This window comes from Curcuma longa, chromosome 11 (genome assembly GCF_044706935.1).
Source record: "Curcuma longa cultivar G26 ecotype Majalengka, Jawa Barat chromosome 11, ITB_CL_G26_1.1, whole genome shotgun sequence".
In the NCBI taxonomy this organism is placed as follows: Eukaryota; Viridiplantae; Streptophyta; class Magnoliopsida; order Zingiberales; family Zingiberaceae; genus Curcuma; species Curcuma longa.
The window spans coordinates 3,037,544-3,056,556 of record NC_133871.1 but is presented as its reverse complement, the minus strand read 5'-3'; the positions used below and the strand labels follow the sequence as shown (position 1 = coordinate 3,056,556).

At 39.7% G+C, this 19,013-nt stretch overlaps 1 protein-coding gene, 1 long non-coding RNA gene and 1 pseudogene across 2 annotated transcripts; all 3 read right to left on the bottom strand.

Moving 5' to 3' along the window:
• Positions 1-1,369: 1,369 nt before the first annotated feature.
• On the bottom strand, positions 1,370-2,711 carry LOC141841219 (uncharacterized). Its single transcript, XM_074729355.1, is given in 7 exon segments — positions 1,370-1,407; positions 1,523-1,563; positions 1,647-1,690; positions 1,785-1,862; positions 2,088-2,187; positions 2,310-2,542; positions 2,544-2,711. Coding segments are annotated over 7 exon segments (702 nt in total).
• A 1,221-nt stretch (positions 2,712-3,932) lies between these two features.
• LOC141841211 (uncharacterized) lies at positions 3,933-5,680 on the bottom strand (annotated as a pseudogene).
• Positions 5,681-16,311: 10,631 nt separating this feature from the next.
• LOC141837607 (uncharacterized) lies at positions 16,312-18,487 on the bottom strand. The gene is made up of 4 exons (XR_012602541.1): positions 18,190-18,487; positions 17,452-17,521; positions 16,629-16,662; positions 16,312-16,486 (listed from the first exon to the last, which is right to left on the bottom strand). It is a non-coding gene; the product is annotated as an uncharacterized LOC141837607 (long non-coding RNA).
• Positions 18,488-19,013: the final 526 nt, after the last annotated feature.

The following is a 19,013-nucleotide window of genomic DNA, read 5'->3' as shown; positions in this document are numbered from 1 at the left end:
TAATAAATTATATTCATGCAGTTTTTATAACTGAAATAAGTAATATAACTATATGAGAGAATTTTGGCTCAACGCTCAGAGGAACTATATGACTTTTCAACCAAGTTAATTAAAAAGTGAATATACCTTTCGTGTCATGGAACTCTGTTCTAATTGTTATAAAAGATATTAGATTAATTATATCAGAGTAATGAGGGAAATAACTCTATACACTACAACAAAAACAGTCATAGACATTGGTGGAAAACCGATGTCTATGAGAAAATCGACTGATGTCTATGAAGGCGTTGTAAAAGGTCTGACATTTTAGACATCGGTTTGTAACCGATGTAATACAACTCAACGACATCGGTTTGTAACCGCTGTAATATCACTCAACGACATCGGTTTCGCAACGGTGTAAAACCGATGTAATATCTGTTTAACATCAATTTTAACAACGGTTTTCGACCGATGTAATATCACAACGACATCGATTTTGCAACGGTGTAAAACCGATGTAATATATGTTTAACATCAATTTTAACAACGATTTTCGACCGATGTAATATCACAACGACATCGGTTTCGCAACGGTGTAAAACCGATGTAATATATGTTTAACATCAATTTTAACAACGGTTTTCGACCGATGTAATATCACTTAACGACAACGCTTCCAAACCGATGTCATTGAATTTAAAACTGTTGTAATAACACTTATTTTTTTATGTTGTTTGTAAATTATGATCGAGCAAGATGACAAAATTATCATAATATTATAAATTCATCAAACAAATCACAAATACAAAAGCACCGATATATTTAATCACTTCAATATTTACAAATAACCAAAAATAACTAACACAAATATTATTCTTACAACATATTACACATTCCCTCAGCGTTTTCATCCTCAGAAGGATCACCTTCAGCCCCATCGTCCTCTTCCTGGTCTTCGCCATCTTTTTCAGCAAACGGATGTAGAAGCAAAAAAAGTGAACTAACATAGACTGAGGCATACTTAACTGTGTTTTTTACAGCACTGCACTGGAAACACACATAATATTAGATACATTCTCATTAACTGATAAGGCTAGAAAAATCAGTTCCTTAAAAAAGTAATAGAAATAAGAACCCCACCAAAGACAATAACTAAATTTCCTGCTACCTCTATCATTAGTGATGGTAAAATTATTAGTGACAAGGTGATAAAAGAAGACAAGAAATCTCACCTCAAAACATACAGGGCAATCATGATGCATTGACAGGAGAATCTAAATTTAATTAGGTAACCTACACAGCTGATAGATATTCAAATGCACACATAAACACAACACGTATTTCCTATTACAGCTGACATACAAATTAGCAAACACACAAAAAACTTTCAATTTCCATCAAGTTCAGTCAATCCATTAGCCAATCCTATGGTAGGAACAACTCCATTAATTTACACCTAGACTGGAATATTTTGACAGATTAACAAAGATAGACAACAGATAAACACTACCAAAGCAGTATAATGAAGATGGTAACATACCACATTTATAACAATGGAAAAAATTCTCCCGTCCACCAATCCTGACAGACCAAGGGATAAGTTAGTCAAAGCGAGATAAGGTTTCTTGAATCTAAAGGACATCAATAAGATTTTTAACAAAAACCTGCAAATTCCACAACCACCATAGTGGTATTGTTGCTTTGAGATCTGAAGACGAAACAGAAAAAATAAATGTGTTAGAATAACCTTTCCTGACTAGATCAGAACATAACACGATTTCCCAGATAATTGGTTCACTTACATCATCGTCGAACAGTTTGCAAATTCCACAGAAGTATTTACCCATACAAACACCACAACTAATACAAACTTGTTGAACCTGTAATAAGTAAAATGAGAAAAGTGTCATAGTCAATGAAGTCATGTTTAATCACAAAATTCCAAAACACTAGAGCATGCAACTTCACAACAGGAAAATTGGATAGCCATTTCTATGAAGTTAAATTGTTACAAAGTAAATGAAAGAGAGAGTTTTTAATGGAGATTGTATTTAGTTAGAAACATATCAGGTCAGATAAGAACATGCTCAAAATTGAATGTGAACGGGAACACTGACCATTGCTTCATTGTGGCAATGTCGACAATCAAAAATCTTATTACAGCATGGTGCACGAATACGACATCTTCGTCGATAATGTGGGCATCTGCAAATGATTCAAAAGGTAGAAGAATACATAAGTGACCAGCAATATTTAAACAACCTATGAAATTGTTGAAACTTAAACATTTCCAAAAGGCAAAAGTCACTTGGAGAAAAAGAACATACCCATACATCATAAGACTGCTGTCAAGTCTATCCTTGGCAGAAAGGTCAGAAGCAACTTGTCTTTCTTCAGCTCTATAACAGCTTTTATCAGATGAGATTGTGCATTCTATCAAATTCTCACTCTCATTATCTCGGTATACTGACATTTTTTGCTCCAAGATGGAAGATCCACTAAGGTCAGCTAAATCCCCCATATAATGCAGATTTGCTACCAGAGCTGACTACCAGACCTGATGCACCTGCAAATACAAGAATGTTTAGCAAACCAATTTCACCCATAGCAAGTAGTCGGTAGCCCATGAAACCGGGACAATTGTGCAAGACCGAAGGTATCTTCCACATAGCTGTACACTGTTTCATATCATCTATCATAGAATTATGTTGAACTGCTCCTATCAGCATAAGTCCAAGTTTCAGATTGATCAGGACATGATTTAGAACTCCAAATATTAGTGCATATACTGCAGCGAATTATTCTTACTCCAGCTTTGAAAGGTGACACAAACTAATCCTTTGTATTCGAAGTAGTGTAATAACCAAATCGAACAAAATGGAGACCACCAAGATAACCTCCCTCTGTTTCTGGTAAGAATAATACACGACAGAAGCCATCAAATGAAAGTGGAAGAAAAAAAGGTCAAGGAAACAAAAGGTCCTGATATGTAGATTTTTTGACAATTTCAACAAGGTAGGAATGCTTGAGTGAGCCTACCTTGACGTGCATCGAGCTGCATCAACAGTGTATCTCTGATTTCTGAAAATCCAACATATATAGGTTGATCTTTGTCCAACCATTGTTGTTTCTTGTTAATAATTTTTTCCACACAACTTCAGGATGCTCTTCGAAATCTACTCTCTTACCTGTGCCAACTACCTATTTGCAGATAGTTGACCACGAACATCTACCTAATCATATCTAATTGAGAACAATACTCATGTATATCCTGGTCACCAAGACAGTTTCAATGGATGAACCTGCATGAAGCTATAGAGAGGTAAAGAAACCAAAATTAGCATGAGGTGCCAGTAAAATGATTCCAATGTAAAAAAAAAAATTCACAATTAGTTTACATGAATATATGCCTGATGATATTAATTTTCCTACCATTCTTAACAGAAATAGCATTTATATCTAATATTGTAGGAAAATCTAGAAAATAGCTTATCACGACATCAAAAATTCTGTTTAAAAGGATCTCAAACTGGTCTCAACTACAAACGTTTTGGAGAAAACCTAGAATTGCAATTTCATCATGTTCCACAAACATAAAGAAACTAAGGGGAGTAAAAGCAATTCACTTGTAGAAGTAAGAATGACATCAATGATGAATGTAGAGAACAAAACAGGAAAGTGCATTTAAAATGTAAATAGTAAGTTTAATCTTCACAATATAAACATATGTTTCATAGATGATTTTGAATAGCAAATAAGAGATGAATGTGTGTGAACCCACACATTCTAAACAAGCAGAGATGCACAAACCAGTTTGATTCCAGCAGTTCTATCCAATCACGAAAGTTTCAAGTTATGAAGAATCACAGAACATAAGTTATTGACGTTATGAAACAAAACATTGCTAAAAACACTGCAATACTACAAAAGCATCACCAAAATTCTCAATCTCAAGAACAGAACAGGACAGAAGGTCTCCAAGTGTACCTGAAATGATAGTGGCCAAGACCATGCTTTACTCCCCACTTGAATTCCCCGATGTATCGGCTTCCATCCTCACATGTGTATACCCCACACCCGTGGCTCTGCCCGTTTGACCACTCCCCAGCATACACATTGCCTGTGTAGAAACGGTATACCCCAAACCCATGCCGGAGTCCTTGTTTGTATTGACCTCTGTACCGGCTGCCCCTAGCCCAGGTCTCAACACCATACCCATCATATTTCCCATCGACCCAATCTCCCTCATACTTGCCACTCATAGAGTAATTGTACACCCCGCTCCCAGAGCCCTTCCCTCGTTGGAATTCTCCCTCGTAGACATCCCCGTTGTTGTAGACCTGCACAACGGAACCCGACGTTAGGCGGCAATCACCCTTGAGCTTGTCGGGGGACGAGGAGTTCCCAATGGACCACAGCACGGGGGTCGCTTGGGCCTGATGACGGGGAAGGAGGAGAGCGGAGGAGCGGGACAGGAGGAGGCGGAAGGAGGGAAAGGGGAGGGCGTTCAAGGAGACGCATAGGACGAGGAGAAGAACAGACGAGAAAGCAAAGGCGGAGAAGAAATCAAGGAGGAAGGATCTTCCCGGGACAGCGTCTCCATTCCCGGAGCCGGAGGAGGAAAGCAGGAGGTAAAGGAAAGGGAAGGAGAGGAGGAGGAACAGGCGGAGGCGGAGTTGGAGCCGGCGAAAGGGCGGCGGAGGACGCAAGGCACCGCGGTACCGCGACGGAGGGCACAACCACGCGCCGGGGCCGCGGCGGCGGCGAGCGCGATCGGGAAGAGAGCGCGGCCGGCCGAGCACGGGCGGGCGAGGGGAAGAGGCGATCGGGAGAATGGCGGTCGCGAAGAGCACGAGCGCGGGCGAGAAGAAGTCGGCGTCGGAGGGGGGAGTTTCGCGAAGAACAGAAGAAGCGGTCGGGACTTCGGGAGGGAAAAAAAAACCTAATGCTATGTTTACTTCATACAATGGACGAGGAAAAGAAAGGAATCCCTAGAGAAAATAAATCCCTAGGGAAAGGGAACGGAATCTTTTCTCTCTTATATTTGTTTACTTTGATACAAGGAGGATGAATAAATATCTTATATTTAAAATTATTAATTTATATAAATAAAAAAATTAATTTATTTATTTACCAAAATACCCCATCCCTTTTGCCCTACCCGGCCACCCCTTCTTCCCTGCTCGCCTGCTTCTCGACGCCGGGACGCGTAGCCGGCGCGGCCATCACGGAGTTGAACCGCGTGCACCATCCCGTCGCCGTCGAAGAAGTGGTGGCCGGCGAGGGGCTCGAACAAGGGATTCGCCCCGTTGCGGACGTAGACCCCATTAAGGGCCAGCGGGATGCGACCTTCCACTGGCAGATCGCTGCACGGCGGTCGCTCGGCAACGGGCGCGAAGTTACCGGCTAGCTGGACGGCGAGGTCGGCCGTCTTGGGCAGCGGGCAGCCCCGCTCGAGCAGACTACACACCAACGAACGCTCAACAAGGTCAAGCGCCGCGGCGGCGAGGCGCTGGAGCAAGTTCCAGTCGGGCCTGAGCGGTCGATCCTCGTAGACGGAGGAGGAGCAGCTTGCTGGCGCCGCCTGCTTTTTCGCCACGTTCACTGAAGCAGCGCCCAATTGCTGACCGAAATGGTGCTTCTCGACGATCGGATTGACAGCAGCAGCACAACGTAGAGCAGAGGAAGACATCGCCATGGCGGAACAAGTTGAGCTCTGGATGGTGCAAGAATTTTTTGCTTGATTTGAATTGGTTGAACGAGGAAGGAGAAAAACAGAGGAAAATCTCGCGTATCAATTTCTAGAACTTCTACCAGTCCGATGACGGCGGAGGAGTCAATTTCCATGGAGCTGATGGGGGCATCGGGGGCGCAGGAGAGGAGCAGGACGAAGGATAGTTACGTCTTTTTTTTTCCATCCTTGCGTTCCGCCCGATTTGGAGGGGAGCGATTTTGACAGAAAATCCATCAACTGATGGATTAACTTTCTCTCCCTTCGTAAAAATTGAGAAAAGTAAACGATTGATGCATGCATGCAAAGGAAAGTTTTCCACAGTTTCTCTTTCCGCACCTCCAAGTAAACTGAGCCTAAGTAAGGCTGCGAAGAACAGAACAGAAGCGTCAGGCGAAACTTTCAATACCTTTTACCGATTAAATTTTTAATACTTTTTACAATAGAATTTTTAATCCTTTTTAAATTAAGATTTTTATTATTCAGATGTAAAAAAATAATTTTTATTTGAATTTTTATTATTTTTTTAACAGCGTATCATCCATGTGCGCTGTTAATACTAATTTTTTTAATCCTCTTTTAATAGCGTATAATTTTTACACGCTGTAAAAAATACTATTCGCAGCGCACGATTATACGCGCGTTGTTAAATATAAAATATAATATATTATCCGCAGCGCACTTGATTATGTGCGCTGTAAAAACTATTATTAACAGCACACTATAATTGTGTGCTGTTAATGACGTGCTGCGGAAAGTCAAGTTTGTTGTAGTGTTAGAAGCGCGTAGTGGAAGAAATATTTAGAGGGAGAGAGGGAAAGAAAAAACAAAAATATACAACGGTTTTAAATTGTTGTTATAGCTTCCAAAACCGTTGTTAAAAGCGCAAATAGACAACGATTTTAAATTGTTGTTATAGCTTCCAAAACCGTTGTTGAAAGCGCACATATACAACGGTTTTCAAACCGTTGTCGTAGTCTTTAAAAACCGTTGTTGAAAGCGCACATAGACAACGGTTTTAAAACCGTTGTTGTATCTTCCAAAAACTGTTATCGTAGTCTCCAATCAACCTCTCAAAGACATCGGTTTTTGTTAAAATCGTTGTAAAAAAGTAAAAGACATCGGTTTTGCCACAAAATCGATGTCTTTTGAGTGTTGTTAAAGACCGATTTTCTTGTAGTGATAAATATAGAACTCTTTGCTCCGCAATTCGAAAGAACTCTCGAATCTTTCTACGTGTGCCTAGACTTCGAATAAATTGAGATAAAATTTTCCTCACAGGGTGGATTATAGGTCATTCATCCTATTCTTATGTGAGATATCTCATGGAATGGATTGCAGGTCATCCATCCTATTTTCATGTAAGATATTTGTTATGAGCTAGCTGTTCACATGAGCTATATATGTATAGATGCATATTTACGATGCAATTTCATTATGGGTGGATTGCAGGTCGTTCACTCTGTTATACGATGTATCTCTTTTAAGTGGATTGCAGGTCACTCACTTTGATATGTTTGTTCATGTATATGTGATATGTTTGTGTTAGGTGGAAGACAAGTTGTTCACCTTTACTTAAACAACACCTTTTGGACAAGTATATTGCATGTTGTTCACCTATTCAATAAATTATATTGAGTTGTCGAATAACATAAGAAAATAATGAGAATTTATGATATTGATTAAGAAGGGAATAAAAGACAAATGACATGGGGGAAAAAAGATGAATGATAAATGATGTTATTGTCTCTTTAATACTATTTTTCATGCACATCTATCGTATATCCACTTTGTACTTTGTGCTCACTCTCCCTTTTCTTTGACCCCATGTTAATTATTGAGATACATACATAACACTAATAGAGTTATTTCAGAGGTATGCATGTAGTTAGGTTATTTAGTTTTACTCTATATTTTACTCTGACATTGTTACAGTTCACGCGCGGTGAGCGAAGCTAGCATCACGGCAAGTCTAGTTCGTGCGGGGCGTGACAACACCTAACTCCTTTGTCTCAACCATGCTTGACTCCTTCAGGTCGGCCACACCTGACTACTTCAGATCGGCCACGCCTGACTCCATAAGCTTGGCCATACCCGACTCCTTTAGCTCGGCCACACCCGACTCTTTCAACTCGGCCACGCCCGACTCCATCAGCTCGGCTCATTCCAGATACCTTTGAATGCAATCACTACCATCCTCATTCATGGGGAAGGTGGATACCGTGATAAGCAAAGAATGTAGAGTGACTAGGGGTATGAATAAGGGCACGTGGGTCTATGTGGCAACTCCACGACTTGAACATGGAGTGACTAGGGTACGAATAAGGGCATGTGGGTCTACGTGGTAGTCCCATGACCTGAACGTGGGGTTCATGCCTCCCTCCCAAGACTCATTCCTTCAAATCGACCACACCTGACTCCTTAAGCTCGGACACGCCTTACTCCTTAAGTTGGGCCACACCCAACTTTTCAGTTCGGCCATGCCCGACTCCCTCAACTCGACCAAGCCTGACTCCCTCGGCTTGACCATGCCCAACTCCTTTAGCTCGGTTGTGTCCGACTCCTTCTATCATGCCCGACTCCTTCACCTTCGGATTTGGCTACTAGCTAGCCCCCTCGTCAAGCAGAAGGTGGATACCATGATAAGCGGAGAACATGGAGTGATTGGAGGTACGAATAAGAGCACGTGGATCTATTTGGCAGCTCCACGACCTAAACGTGGAGCGATTGGGGGTACGAATAAGGGTATGTGGATCTACGTGGTAGCCCCACGACCTGAACGTGGGGTTCATGCCTCCCTCCTAGGAGATGGTATAAACAAGAGCCCACTTCGACGGGTATAAGCACAAGCACAAACAAAAAATCTTTCTTTTTTTTTTTCTATTCTAGAGCCCTTCTCTGCCTCTAGAAATCTAATTTAAACATTAGAGTGGTTGAACCAAGGTCCATATGGGCCTTTATTCTAATTCTCATCAAGTTTTACAGAGATCCACATAATCTCTTTTTCACCGGATCAATTTTGAACATATCAACTTCAAAGATAACTCACTGATGATTCACCCATCCTCCATATCACATGTGAACATCAATGGCGGTTCACATAAGAATATACACAAAACACATGTTAAAGGCTTATAAGGATAAGCTATGTTTAATCAATGCATGTCCTTTCATTGTGGTCCGAATGTCATTAATTTACTTCACCGCCCCATATGCCTACAATGATTAATTAATTGTATTCAAAAATAAAAATTCAAGTTTAGAAAATAAAAAATGATATTAATTAGAATATGTATATTTATATAATTATATATTAGTTTTATTATAGTATAATGCTTTTAGTGCAACATGACGATTATATGAATATTATATGTTAGAGGCTTGATAAGGATAACCAATATTGTATATCCTGTCATTGTTGTCACAACGTCATTAATTTTCTTCATTGCCTTTCGTAGCCTCCTAAAGTCTCACACTATACATGTGTTAGAATGATTAATTAAATTCAAAATTAGAAAAGTAAAAAAACGATATTAACAAGGTGGAGGTAGGTTATGACACATCATACTCATATTGATCGTACTGTATCATTCAAGCAACCTTCATTATTGATACATGATGTGTTGCTAGTATTAATGTTGATTGATTGTTTTGTTAATTGGCTTTCTTGTTAGCCCAACGGTTGCAAGGATGGTACTCACGAGGATACACACATGTATTACCCCCTTAGGTATCTACTCAGATTTGATACTTATTTAAAAATAAACAACTCTCCTAAGGTGCATGTATGCTCATATATTTGCTCCCGGGGCAGGGTTGAGTTGACTTTGCAAGGTAGATATTGCTACAATAGTCAAGGATTGAATCTCGACGAAACTGATAAAAATACCTCCCCATAAGTGGCCAACTACAATTTTTCGATTTACTTTCTCATACACGTTCGTAAAAAATGACTTGCAAGCTAAGAAGCAACAACCCAACTTGACCTATAGGTATAGGCTAGCCTGACCCAACAAATAAAGTCATCCTCTCTCTCTCTATATATATATATGCATTAATTCCGATTTGTTTGCCACCTCTAGCTAGATAGATTGACATGATTAATTGATCATAATCATTTCATCTCTAAATAACAAATAAACAAGAAAGTTATTTTTTTTCCATCCAATTTGTTCCATCAATTATTTTGCCCTTTAAATTTGTTTACTGCAAAGGTACATTATTTAAGTCATGCATGGTCCCAATCATGGCTTCGTCTAGAAAGAGAAAGGAAAAAATAATAAAATGGTGGTCAATTTATTGCGCAAAAAAAATCATTATCCGAATTCATATGAGAATATAATATTCTCATATGGGTTGATCAAGGATAGTCATGAATATTCCCTCTTTGGGTGTCACAAGATCAATTTTTTTTTCTTCTTCACATTTTACAATACATAAAAGATGTGTTGGTGCAATATAATACTTCCTCAAATGTTTTCCATGTGATCTTAAATTTTAATATTTAAGCAAAAGATTAAAGTTAGATATTATCTTATTAGTTTTGATGTGTGTTATTTAAATGTAAAAAAAATAAAGAAATACACATGTAAAGCTTGAAGAACTCATTGCTTGGCATGACCAAATTAAAATGATATGTTTAGTGGCTTAGAGGTTTAAAGAGATTGGAGAAGAATGATACAAGATATATAACAGACTTCAAGATAAAGAATATTGAAATGATGCTAAAGCAATTCTGGAGTATTGATTAGAGTGTCTAGGTTGACAATTTGATGGCTCGAGATCTATCGAGCTTCGAGAAGATTGTATATGGCAGACTGAGAGACGATAGGACAAGGAGCATTGAGGTAATGAGGATGATAGTGAAGATAATTTGACTTTCAAATCAAAGGCGTGAAGGATGACAAGAAAAGAGTTATAGGCTAAAAATGACAAGAAGAAGAGAGAAGAAGAGTTATAGGCTAAGGGTGACAAGAAGAAGAGTTATAGGCTTAGATGTATCCGAAGGATATACTTGAAGAAAGATGGCTTTGAGGCAAAATTAAGATGCAAATGGGAATCAGTGAGTTGAGTGTTGAGTGACTTGTATTTATGGGGACGAGAGTAGGACTCAACATAGGCAAATTCAACTTTAAAAGTGGTCATAATCAAGATCAATAGTTGACTAGTAATTGGGAACCATATATTACAAATGGATCTAGGGGTATAAGTGTTAAGTAGTCGATTGATTAAGTCCAAGCTATGTTGTTGGAAACGGCGTTTACCGTGACGTCCCCGTTTCCGAACGCTGGAACGTTTCCGATCCATGGAAACTTACCAGAAACGACGAACTTTAAGTTTCCGGCAGCTCCTGGTGGTAGTGGATCTCGAAGTCCTCCGGCGCAGAAGCCGAGGGGGTTTGCCTCCGGCGGATGCAGAGGAGGCGGCGAATCGCAGCTTGACGAGCTTGAGGCGGTCAGTCGCGAGGGCAAGGGTCAGCTTGTGGCACCGCCGTTGGTACTTAAACCCGTTGATGCAGCGGAGGATCTGTGTGACGGCGACGTAGAAGACGAGGTGGCCGAGGGAAAGGAGGACGATGGGGGCCCAGCAGTGGCGGCATTGGAGGCATTCGATCGAAGATCCCATCTGCGCAGCCTGGGCGCCAACTCCAAGACCAGGGCCGATCTTCCCGTGATCCTAGGTTTTGAGGACGGGGGAGACTCCACGCGAACCCTTTCATCGCTTTCACCGCCTCGTTAGAACGACTCACCAGCTCCGATCTCTTCCTCTCCGCTTGTCCCTTCGTCATCCCTGACCGTCCTCGATCAACAGAGGAGAATGGCAAGGGAAGACGAGGCTTCGCTGCAGTAGGTTTGAGCCTTGAAGGACGTCAGAGTCTGAGAGCCTTGGCGTGTCTGTCTATCTTTGATAGGAAAAGGACGACAAGATGCCCCAACGCCTACAGCGAGCGAGGAAGAGGAAGAAGAGCTTCGACGTTTCCAAAATCCGGAAACTTCAACTATTGCCGTTTTCCGTTTCCGTTTCTGCGTTTCTCGTTTCTCGTCTCCAAATTTTCAGACAACATAGAGTCCAAGGAGTTAATAAACAAAATGATCATGTTTATGATTGAATCAATTAAGTAGTCGACTAATGGTAAGTGACTAGTCAACTAGTGAACATCGTGGAAGGTATAAAGGAACTATTGTTGCACAATAATAGTTGAATTGTAAGAACCAATTAACTGATGAATTTGAAGCAGTCCATTGCTAGGAAACTAACAATCCTTTAATAAAATTTTAAAGAGTATAAAGGAAGGATTTTAGGTGGCTTCAAGGTAGGTGAAATAATATTGATTAAACCTATTGGAGCTTTGCCTTTTTCTTGTTTTATTTTCTTCTTATAATCCCTTTATAATCTTGAGATTGTAAGAGTTTTCTTAACTTTCAGTATTTAACCGAGAAGGAGAATGCTAGTGGTGTTTTTCGAGAGTGATCCATCGACAATCATAGACCATGAAGTAAGAATTTGGGGGCTATCAAACCATGTTAAACAAATCTATTAACAATCCTTATAAATGTGATATCGATGCTTAAATATTTTCATTTTCGTTGCTAATCATATGTGACCTTCTACTGAGAGCAAGAGTATTTGAGAATCATTACTTGAAGGTTGAATGATCGTTATTCACCTCGCTCTAGCTCAATTATTCAGTCCCAACACAACACTAATAACTTTGTAAAAGAGGTCTTATTCAAGCTAGCTAAGCATTCCATTTATCTTTAACAAGGAGAGCTTTAATTAGGTGATCAAGAGAAAGATAATAGCTAACAAGAGGATTGGAGGGCAACATCATGTTGATAATGACTTCCCTTGACTAAGCCTTAATTGTACTCAAATAAAACACCATTCAAACGATTATCTTGTGCTAGATATTATATATATGCTTCAATTAAACTACAATTAACCATGGTTGCATTGGTGGATACATGGAGTTCATCGTTGGAGATTGTTTCTATATATTAAGGTCCATTTATTTTATTCTATTATGTACCTTAGGGATTAGTATTACTTTATATATATTTATAATATTGTTGTGTATTCTTTTTTATTTATTGACATGAGTCTATTTTGTGAGTCATCATATATTGTTAGGATTTAAATAAATATGTGTCATTTAATAAAGTAAAATTTGTAATCAAAATAAACTTTTTTCAATAATCATGAGTCTAATTAGATTATTATTTTTAGTCGGACATTATATCACTATTTTTTTATAACATCAAATAAATTGATAAATGTTTATGTTTATTACCGTCTTTGCATCATTAGAGGTATTATTTATAGTTACGATGCAATGATGAATATTATTATGAGCAAGGTCGTGATCATGTTGAGCACCCGTACGACTTGTGGATTAAGATGCAACAACTACGGTACGTTTCATTGATTGAGTGCAATAACCTGTACCTCTCAAATAACAAAAAACGAAACAAACAAAAAAACAAAGTTAAGTTTTTTTTCTCCACCAATTTGTTCCCATTGGTGGGAAAAAAAATTAGCCTCTCTTCTAACTATATTGATTAAATATATATTATTAATAAATAAAATAAAAAAATAATATATATATTTTCCAATGCTCACTATATATATCCTCACATCTATACAATGGAAGCGCCAAATAATACCCTCTTTCATCGTGATCAACTACAGTTTCTCAATTTACTTCCTCATAAATGGTCGTGAGATCGATCGTGTGAGATCTCTGAGGTGGTGAATTCCATCTTTTTACAGAAGAAAGTGAGTAAAATACACCATCAATTACCTTTTTATTTGTGAAAGTGAATATCTTCCTTCCTAATCAACCATTCTAATTCAACCTCTTAATCAATTATTTAATTTGTCAAGTATCTCATAAATAAATTGCATTTCTAAATATATTGATTAAGTGTATATTAATAATAAATAAATAATATAACCAGGTTCCTCGGGAACTTCTCCCAGCTGAGGAGATCCCCACTGAGGAGTACCGAATCAGTAAGATTCGTCCGTCCACATGATTAAATTTAATTTGATATATATATAATTGCATCGACGTACGTACGTACGTACGGTTTGAATATATATATACATCATCATATCCAATCTAATGTTAATTTTCCTCACAAATTAAAGGCTTCTTCTAATTCTTTGTTTATCGCGTCGCATCATCCTGGATGATGATTATTTAATTAATTCCACATATTTTTAATTTGTTCAATTAAGAAATGCATATATGATCCAGTTGTGAATCTTTAGGTAGCCCAATTGAATGGGATTTAAGGGATATGGGATGCGTTTCTTATAAATTAAACCATGTATTTTGATGTCTTTTCTTCTACACTTGACATGCTTTAATTTCTCTCCATACATTTACTTACTGTCAAGCTCTGTACTAGACATTTAGGTCATACCATATATAATTAATTTTTGCAGGGAATATTCAACGGAAGCTGCGGCAATACTTTAAATCATGGTGTGACCGTAGTAGGTTACGGTAATGAAAATGGTAAGGACTACTGGATTGTGAAGAACTCATGGGGTGAAAAGTGGGGAGAGTCTGGCTACATACGAATGGAACGGAACATTGCAAGCCCTTATGGCATATGTTATATTACACTGTTTGCTTCATACCCCGTAAAAGAAGAAGGGGCCAGCCTACTGCGATTCCTCTCAGTGTGAAGGCTTCAAGACGCACTGCTGCGATTCCCAATTGGGTTTTAAATGACTCAAGGGGTCTCAAGAGCAGTGCATGATGAGACTATGTAATTAAGTAGCAACTCGCTATATATGATATATGTATTGTCGAATAAGATCTTGCACGTCTATTCTGTAAGCTCCGAGATCATGTACTATAGCTAGATCTTGGATTTGGTTGAATGATAATAATACTAGATCCCTTGTGATGTAAATTATTTATGTGAATCGAATGTCTCATTAATATTATATATGTATTTAGATCATCACATTCACATCAATATTAAAGTTCCCTTGGTCGAGAAGATCCAACTCGATAATCCGATAGATCTAGAGTCTCTCTATTCTATTGATTCCACCAGATTACAGTTTAAAGGGAGAAAACATAGACAAGTTATATCCCTAACACACACACACAACACACAAGTGATGAATTACTAGTATTAAGTCATGTAGGTTTGTGGTGATGCAATTTTTGGGATTCTGAGGTGTCTGGAGAGGAATGACAGCAGCGGCGTTGGAGGCGAGCGGTGGAGATGAGAGGGAGGTGGAAGGAGAAGGGAGTTCTTCTAGATGAACCTTCATGGGGATGGGGATGGGGATGAGGATGATGTAAATGAGAGGAATAAGTTGCATAGTGGTGTTATATGTTTATATAGTAAGAAATGATGTGATGACACGAGAAAACAAACATGAATATATAATGCAACAAATCGGACCCTTTGCAATAATGATAATTAATTAAATATCTTATTCAAAATGTTCTTAGAGTTATATAGATCGTCCTAATTAATATGTAAGTAAAAAAGTATGACACTACATAGATGGAGTAATGCACTAGTTGACTAGGTGTATGAATTGGAGTAACGGAAGGGAGCCATGCATTTTGCATGAGAGAAAAGTGAAGACCAAATGATGAGCAGGTGTTTGACTTTGGAGGAGAAGGGAAGGGAACAGAAGAGACAAAGAGGAAAATAGAGAGAAGGAACAAAAAAAAAAAAAAAAGTAGTGTTTATCTTATGCAAAAAGGTGGATCCGCCACCTTAGCGGCCTCACACGGTCGGCCCCACGACCATCTGTGAGGAGGTAAATCGAAAAAGTACAGTTGGTTACGACGCAGGAGGGTATTGCCTGGCTTCGCCAGGATTCGAACCCTTGCCCTCTTCTGCAAGTCTGCTGCGTCGTAACCAACTCACCTATGCCCCGGAGCAAAAAAAAAAAAGAAAAAAAAATAGTGTTTATCGGTGTACTGGAATGTTGGTTTACAATAATCATTAAAGAGTAGTTGCAGGAAAACATACTCCACTCCCAATGTTGGCACGTCAAAAGTAGTGTTTATCGGTGTGGAGCTCGATCTCCTGATAGATCCGACTCTCTCGACCTTTTTAGTTCCTCGCTGATGGTTATGTCTTATAACCGGCTCGGACAACTCGACCTCTCAACAAACCCAACTTTCTCAATCTTTTCAGTCCCTCGCTGACGGCTCTGTCTTATAACAGGCTCAGACTGCTTGCCCTCCCGACAGGCCTGACCCTCTGGACCCTCTCAGTCCCTTCCTGATGGTTCCACCTTATGACAACTCAGTCTCCCGATAGACTCAATTCTCTCGGCCCTTTCAACCCTCGATGATGGCTACGCCTTACAACAGGCTCGGACAACTCGGCCTCCCGACAGGCCCAACTCTCTCTGCCCTCTCAGCCCCTCGTTGATGGTTCCTATCACGCCCCAGGAGACGACTGTCCGAAAAATTTCAGCAATATCTCCCCTGTAACAATTCGATTCCCTAAATACAAAGATATACTATGAAGCCGACATGGCCATAATAAGGCTTACACGGCCACAATCCATACAAGACGAATATATATAACAAGAATTAAACTACGTGAATAAGGTCCACCACCAATACATATAACATGACCACTAAAACCGAAATACGTATACGAAAAATCCATATAAGCTAGAATAGTTCTATCACAATTAATGGAAACATAACAAAAACCAAAATGGTCGAGGTCAACTCGACAGAGGACTAGCAGCACGGCTCTCCAGACAGACGTCAACCTGAAAAGAATAAAATCAACGGGATGAATTCAAAGAACTTAGCGGATATCTAACAGATATGTACAGTAAACTATCTAACAGTAATAATCATGCCTGTACAGTAAGAAAATGTATACTGAAACCATGGGAAAGTTGCACATACCAACATCATCTATAAGAACACAATGGCACGAACCCTGCACAGATGCAAGGTGGTCAAACCAAATGCATAAGACCCTCCTGTATGTGCATGTCAAACATATGTAACAAACAAATGCAACAAGCAATAATAAATACAATTCATGTCGTATGCACATGATGCAATGACATGGTCACCCCTGACGCCAGTCAGCCACCGTTACCGACAATGGTGAGGTTGAGTGGGTAGGGCTATGACAACTGTGCACTCTGCCGTCACTGCTCCTGAGTGACCGAGTGGACAGGATGCTAACGGAGTACACTTATCTTCATACTCCGAGTCATATGGGGGAGCAACACTCTCATCTCCTCGTCTCATAGTACGAAGGAGGGATCCTTGTGATGCTACCACGCTACGACACCACAACCTCTAATGCGGCCGAGCTGACAGAGCAACTGCACACACCCTCCTGATGTATCACTAACCTGTGAGTGGCAATGTGTGCAGATCATGTAACTAGCGACGGGCTCAGACTACGAAGGAGCCGATGATCGCTAGTATGCAACCATGCAAGGATGGTGCATGACACTAATGCGTGCAACCCTACCAATCTATGCCCAGTAAAGAAAAACAATATATCATGATATATCACTACATCTGATGAACATATTTTATATGGCAGGTATCAAGAAGATATAGAACCTAAACAAATAGTAGATAAGGATGACATACAACATATACTAAGTAATGACATACCAGGGCAGATATAAAAAAAAAAAGAATTACTACCAACTATAGCAAAACTATACATATCAAATGACATATCGAAAAGGATAAGTCCAGATACCCGTCTTTCGAAAGTAGTCGGTGTCCGAAAAGAAAATCTCCGTCCAGAAATCCGATAGCAAGTCAAAGTCCTGTACCACGGGGCTTAAACTTAGCTATTTACATATCAAGTTAGAGCACATGTTTTTTTTTTGACCAATTCTAAAACAATATATTACAGTATAATACACACAGATTAAATATGGCGTGCCCAATGCATTCCTATATTAATTTACTTCGTTGCGCATTATAGCATGTTAACACTACAACTAGCATATCCAGAGAGAGATATAAACTTAGAATGGAAAAAAAGGGCACATAGACATAATCCCCGTGATTGGGAATCAACAATATTTGAAGAACAAGCACATGAGAGAGATTAGCAACATTTAATTCTGAACATGGAGTGTACTGAGGGGTTCTTCAACTCCTTTTAATTCGGCTGCTATTGGGAATAAGCCTAAAGCTGTTTCTGTTCAATCAAGTTCATACCTTTTCCTGTAGCTCCCATTCAACGAGAACAACTGCAATCGGAACTAAATAAACTAGAAAATTTAAATGCACAAAAATAAACTAAACTAAAATTCCTTCCTCTTGAATAGTCTAAGAAGTCTCCGATTCGGTCATACGGCATTTTTCCGAAATCAAAAATTTTCATCTTGGGAGGGCTAGACAAAAGGAAAAATCCTACCTTGATAACCAGAAGGCATCAATAACTTGCAAATATTAACGCAAGAGGGAGTGAATTGAAGTATCTCACCCGATCGGCAAAGGAAACCAGCGATGCTAGGGTTACGGCGGCTACCCAACAAAAGCCGAGCGAGGCGATCGCGGGCAGGGGCGATCGGCGGTTGAAGGCAACGGCGAAGCGGCGACTCAACGCGGCTGGCGAGTGACGACGGCAGCCAAGCGATGTGCGCCCTACAGAGAGGAGAAGGGGGAAAAAAGGAAGAAGCGGAGGAGCAGGGAGGGGAGGAGTCGCGACGGTAGAAAGAGGAGGATGGGTTATGGCAAGGGAAGAAGCAGAAGAAGGAGAGGAGGAGGAGGATAGGCTGCGGTTCCGGGCGGAAGAGGAGGAGACGAGTCACGGAGGAAGAAAATCCCAAGGGAGAGATTTATTGGATTCCTAACAGGTTTATGGTTTTAACCTGAAACCCATTAACCTTTTTTATCGTATTTTACTGTAAAATACAGGTAAAAAAATAATAATAAATAAAAAATAAAAATAATAATAATAATAATAATAAATAAATAAATAAAATAAATCAGGGTTAATTCCCTCTCCTCCTCTCTAAACCCTAGCTGCCACCGCTTTTCCCTCCTCCATTGCCGCCGCGTCTTCTTTGTCGACGCCGTCGCACGCTGCGTGGAGACACCGTCCGATGCCGTCGTCTGTTGCCCCCGCTGCCTTCGACGCCGCTCTTGTTCTTGATCACTCGTTCTCGAAGAGATCTGGACATTGACTTGCTACCGGACTTCTGGATGGAGGTTTTTCTTTTCGAACGCCGACTACTTTCGGAAGGCGGTTATCTTGACTTATCTCTTTAAATATGTCTTTTGATGTGTATAGTTTTGCTATGATTA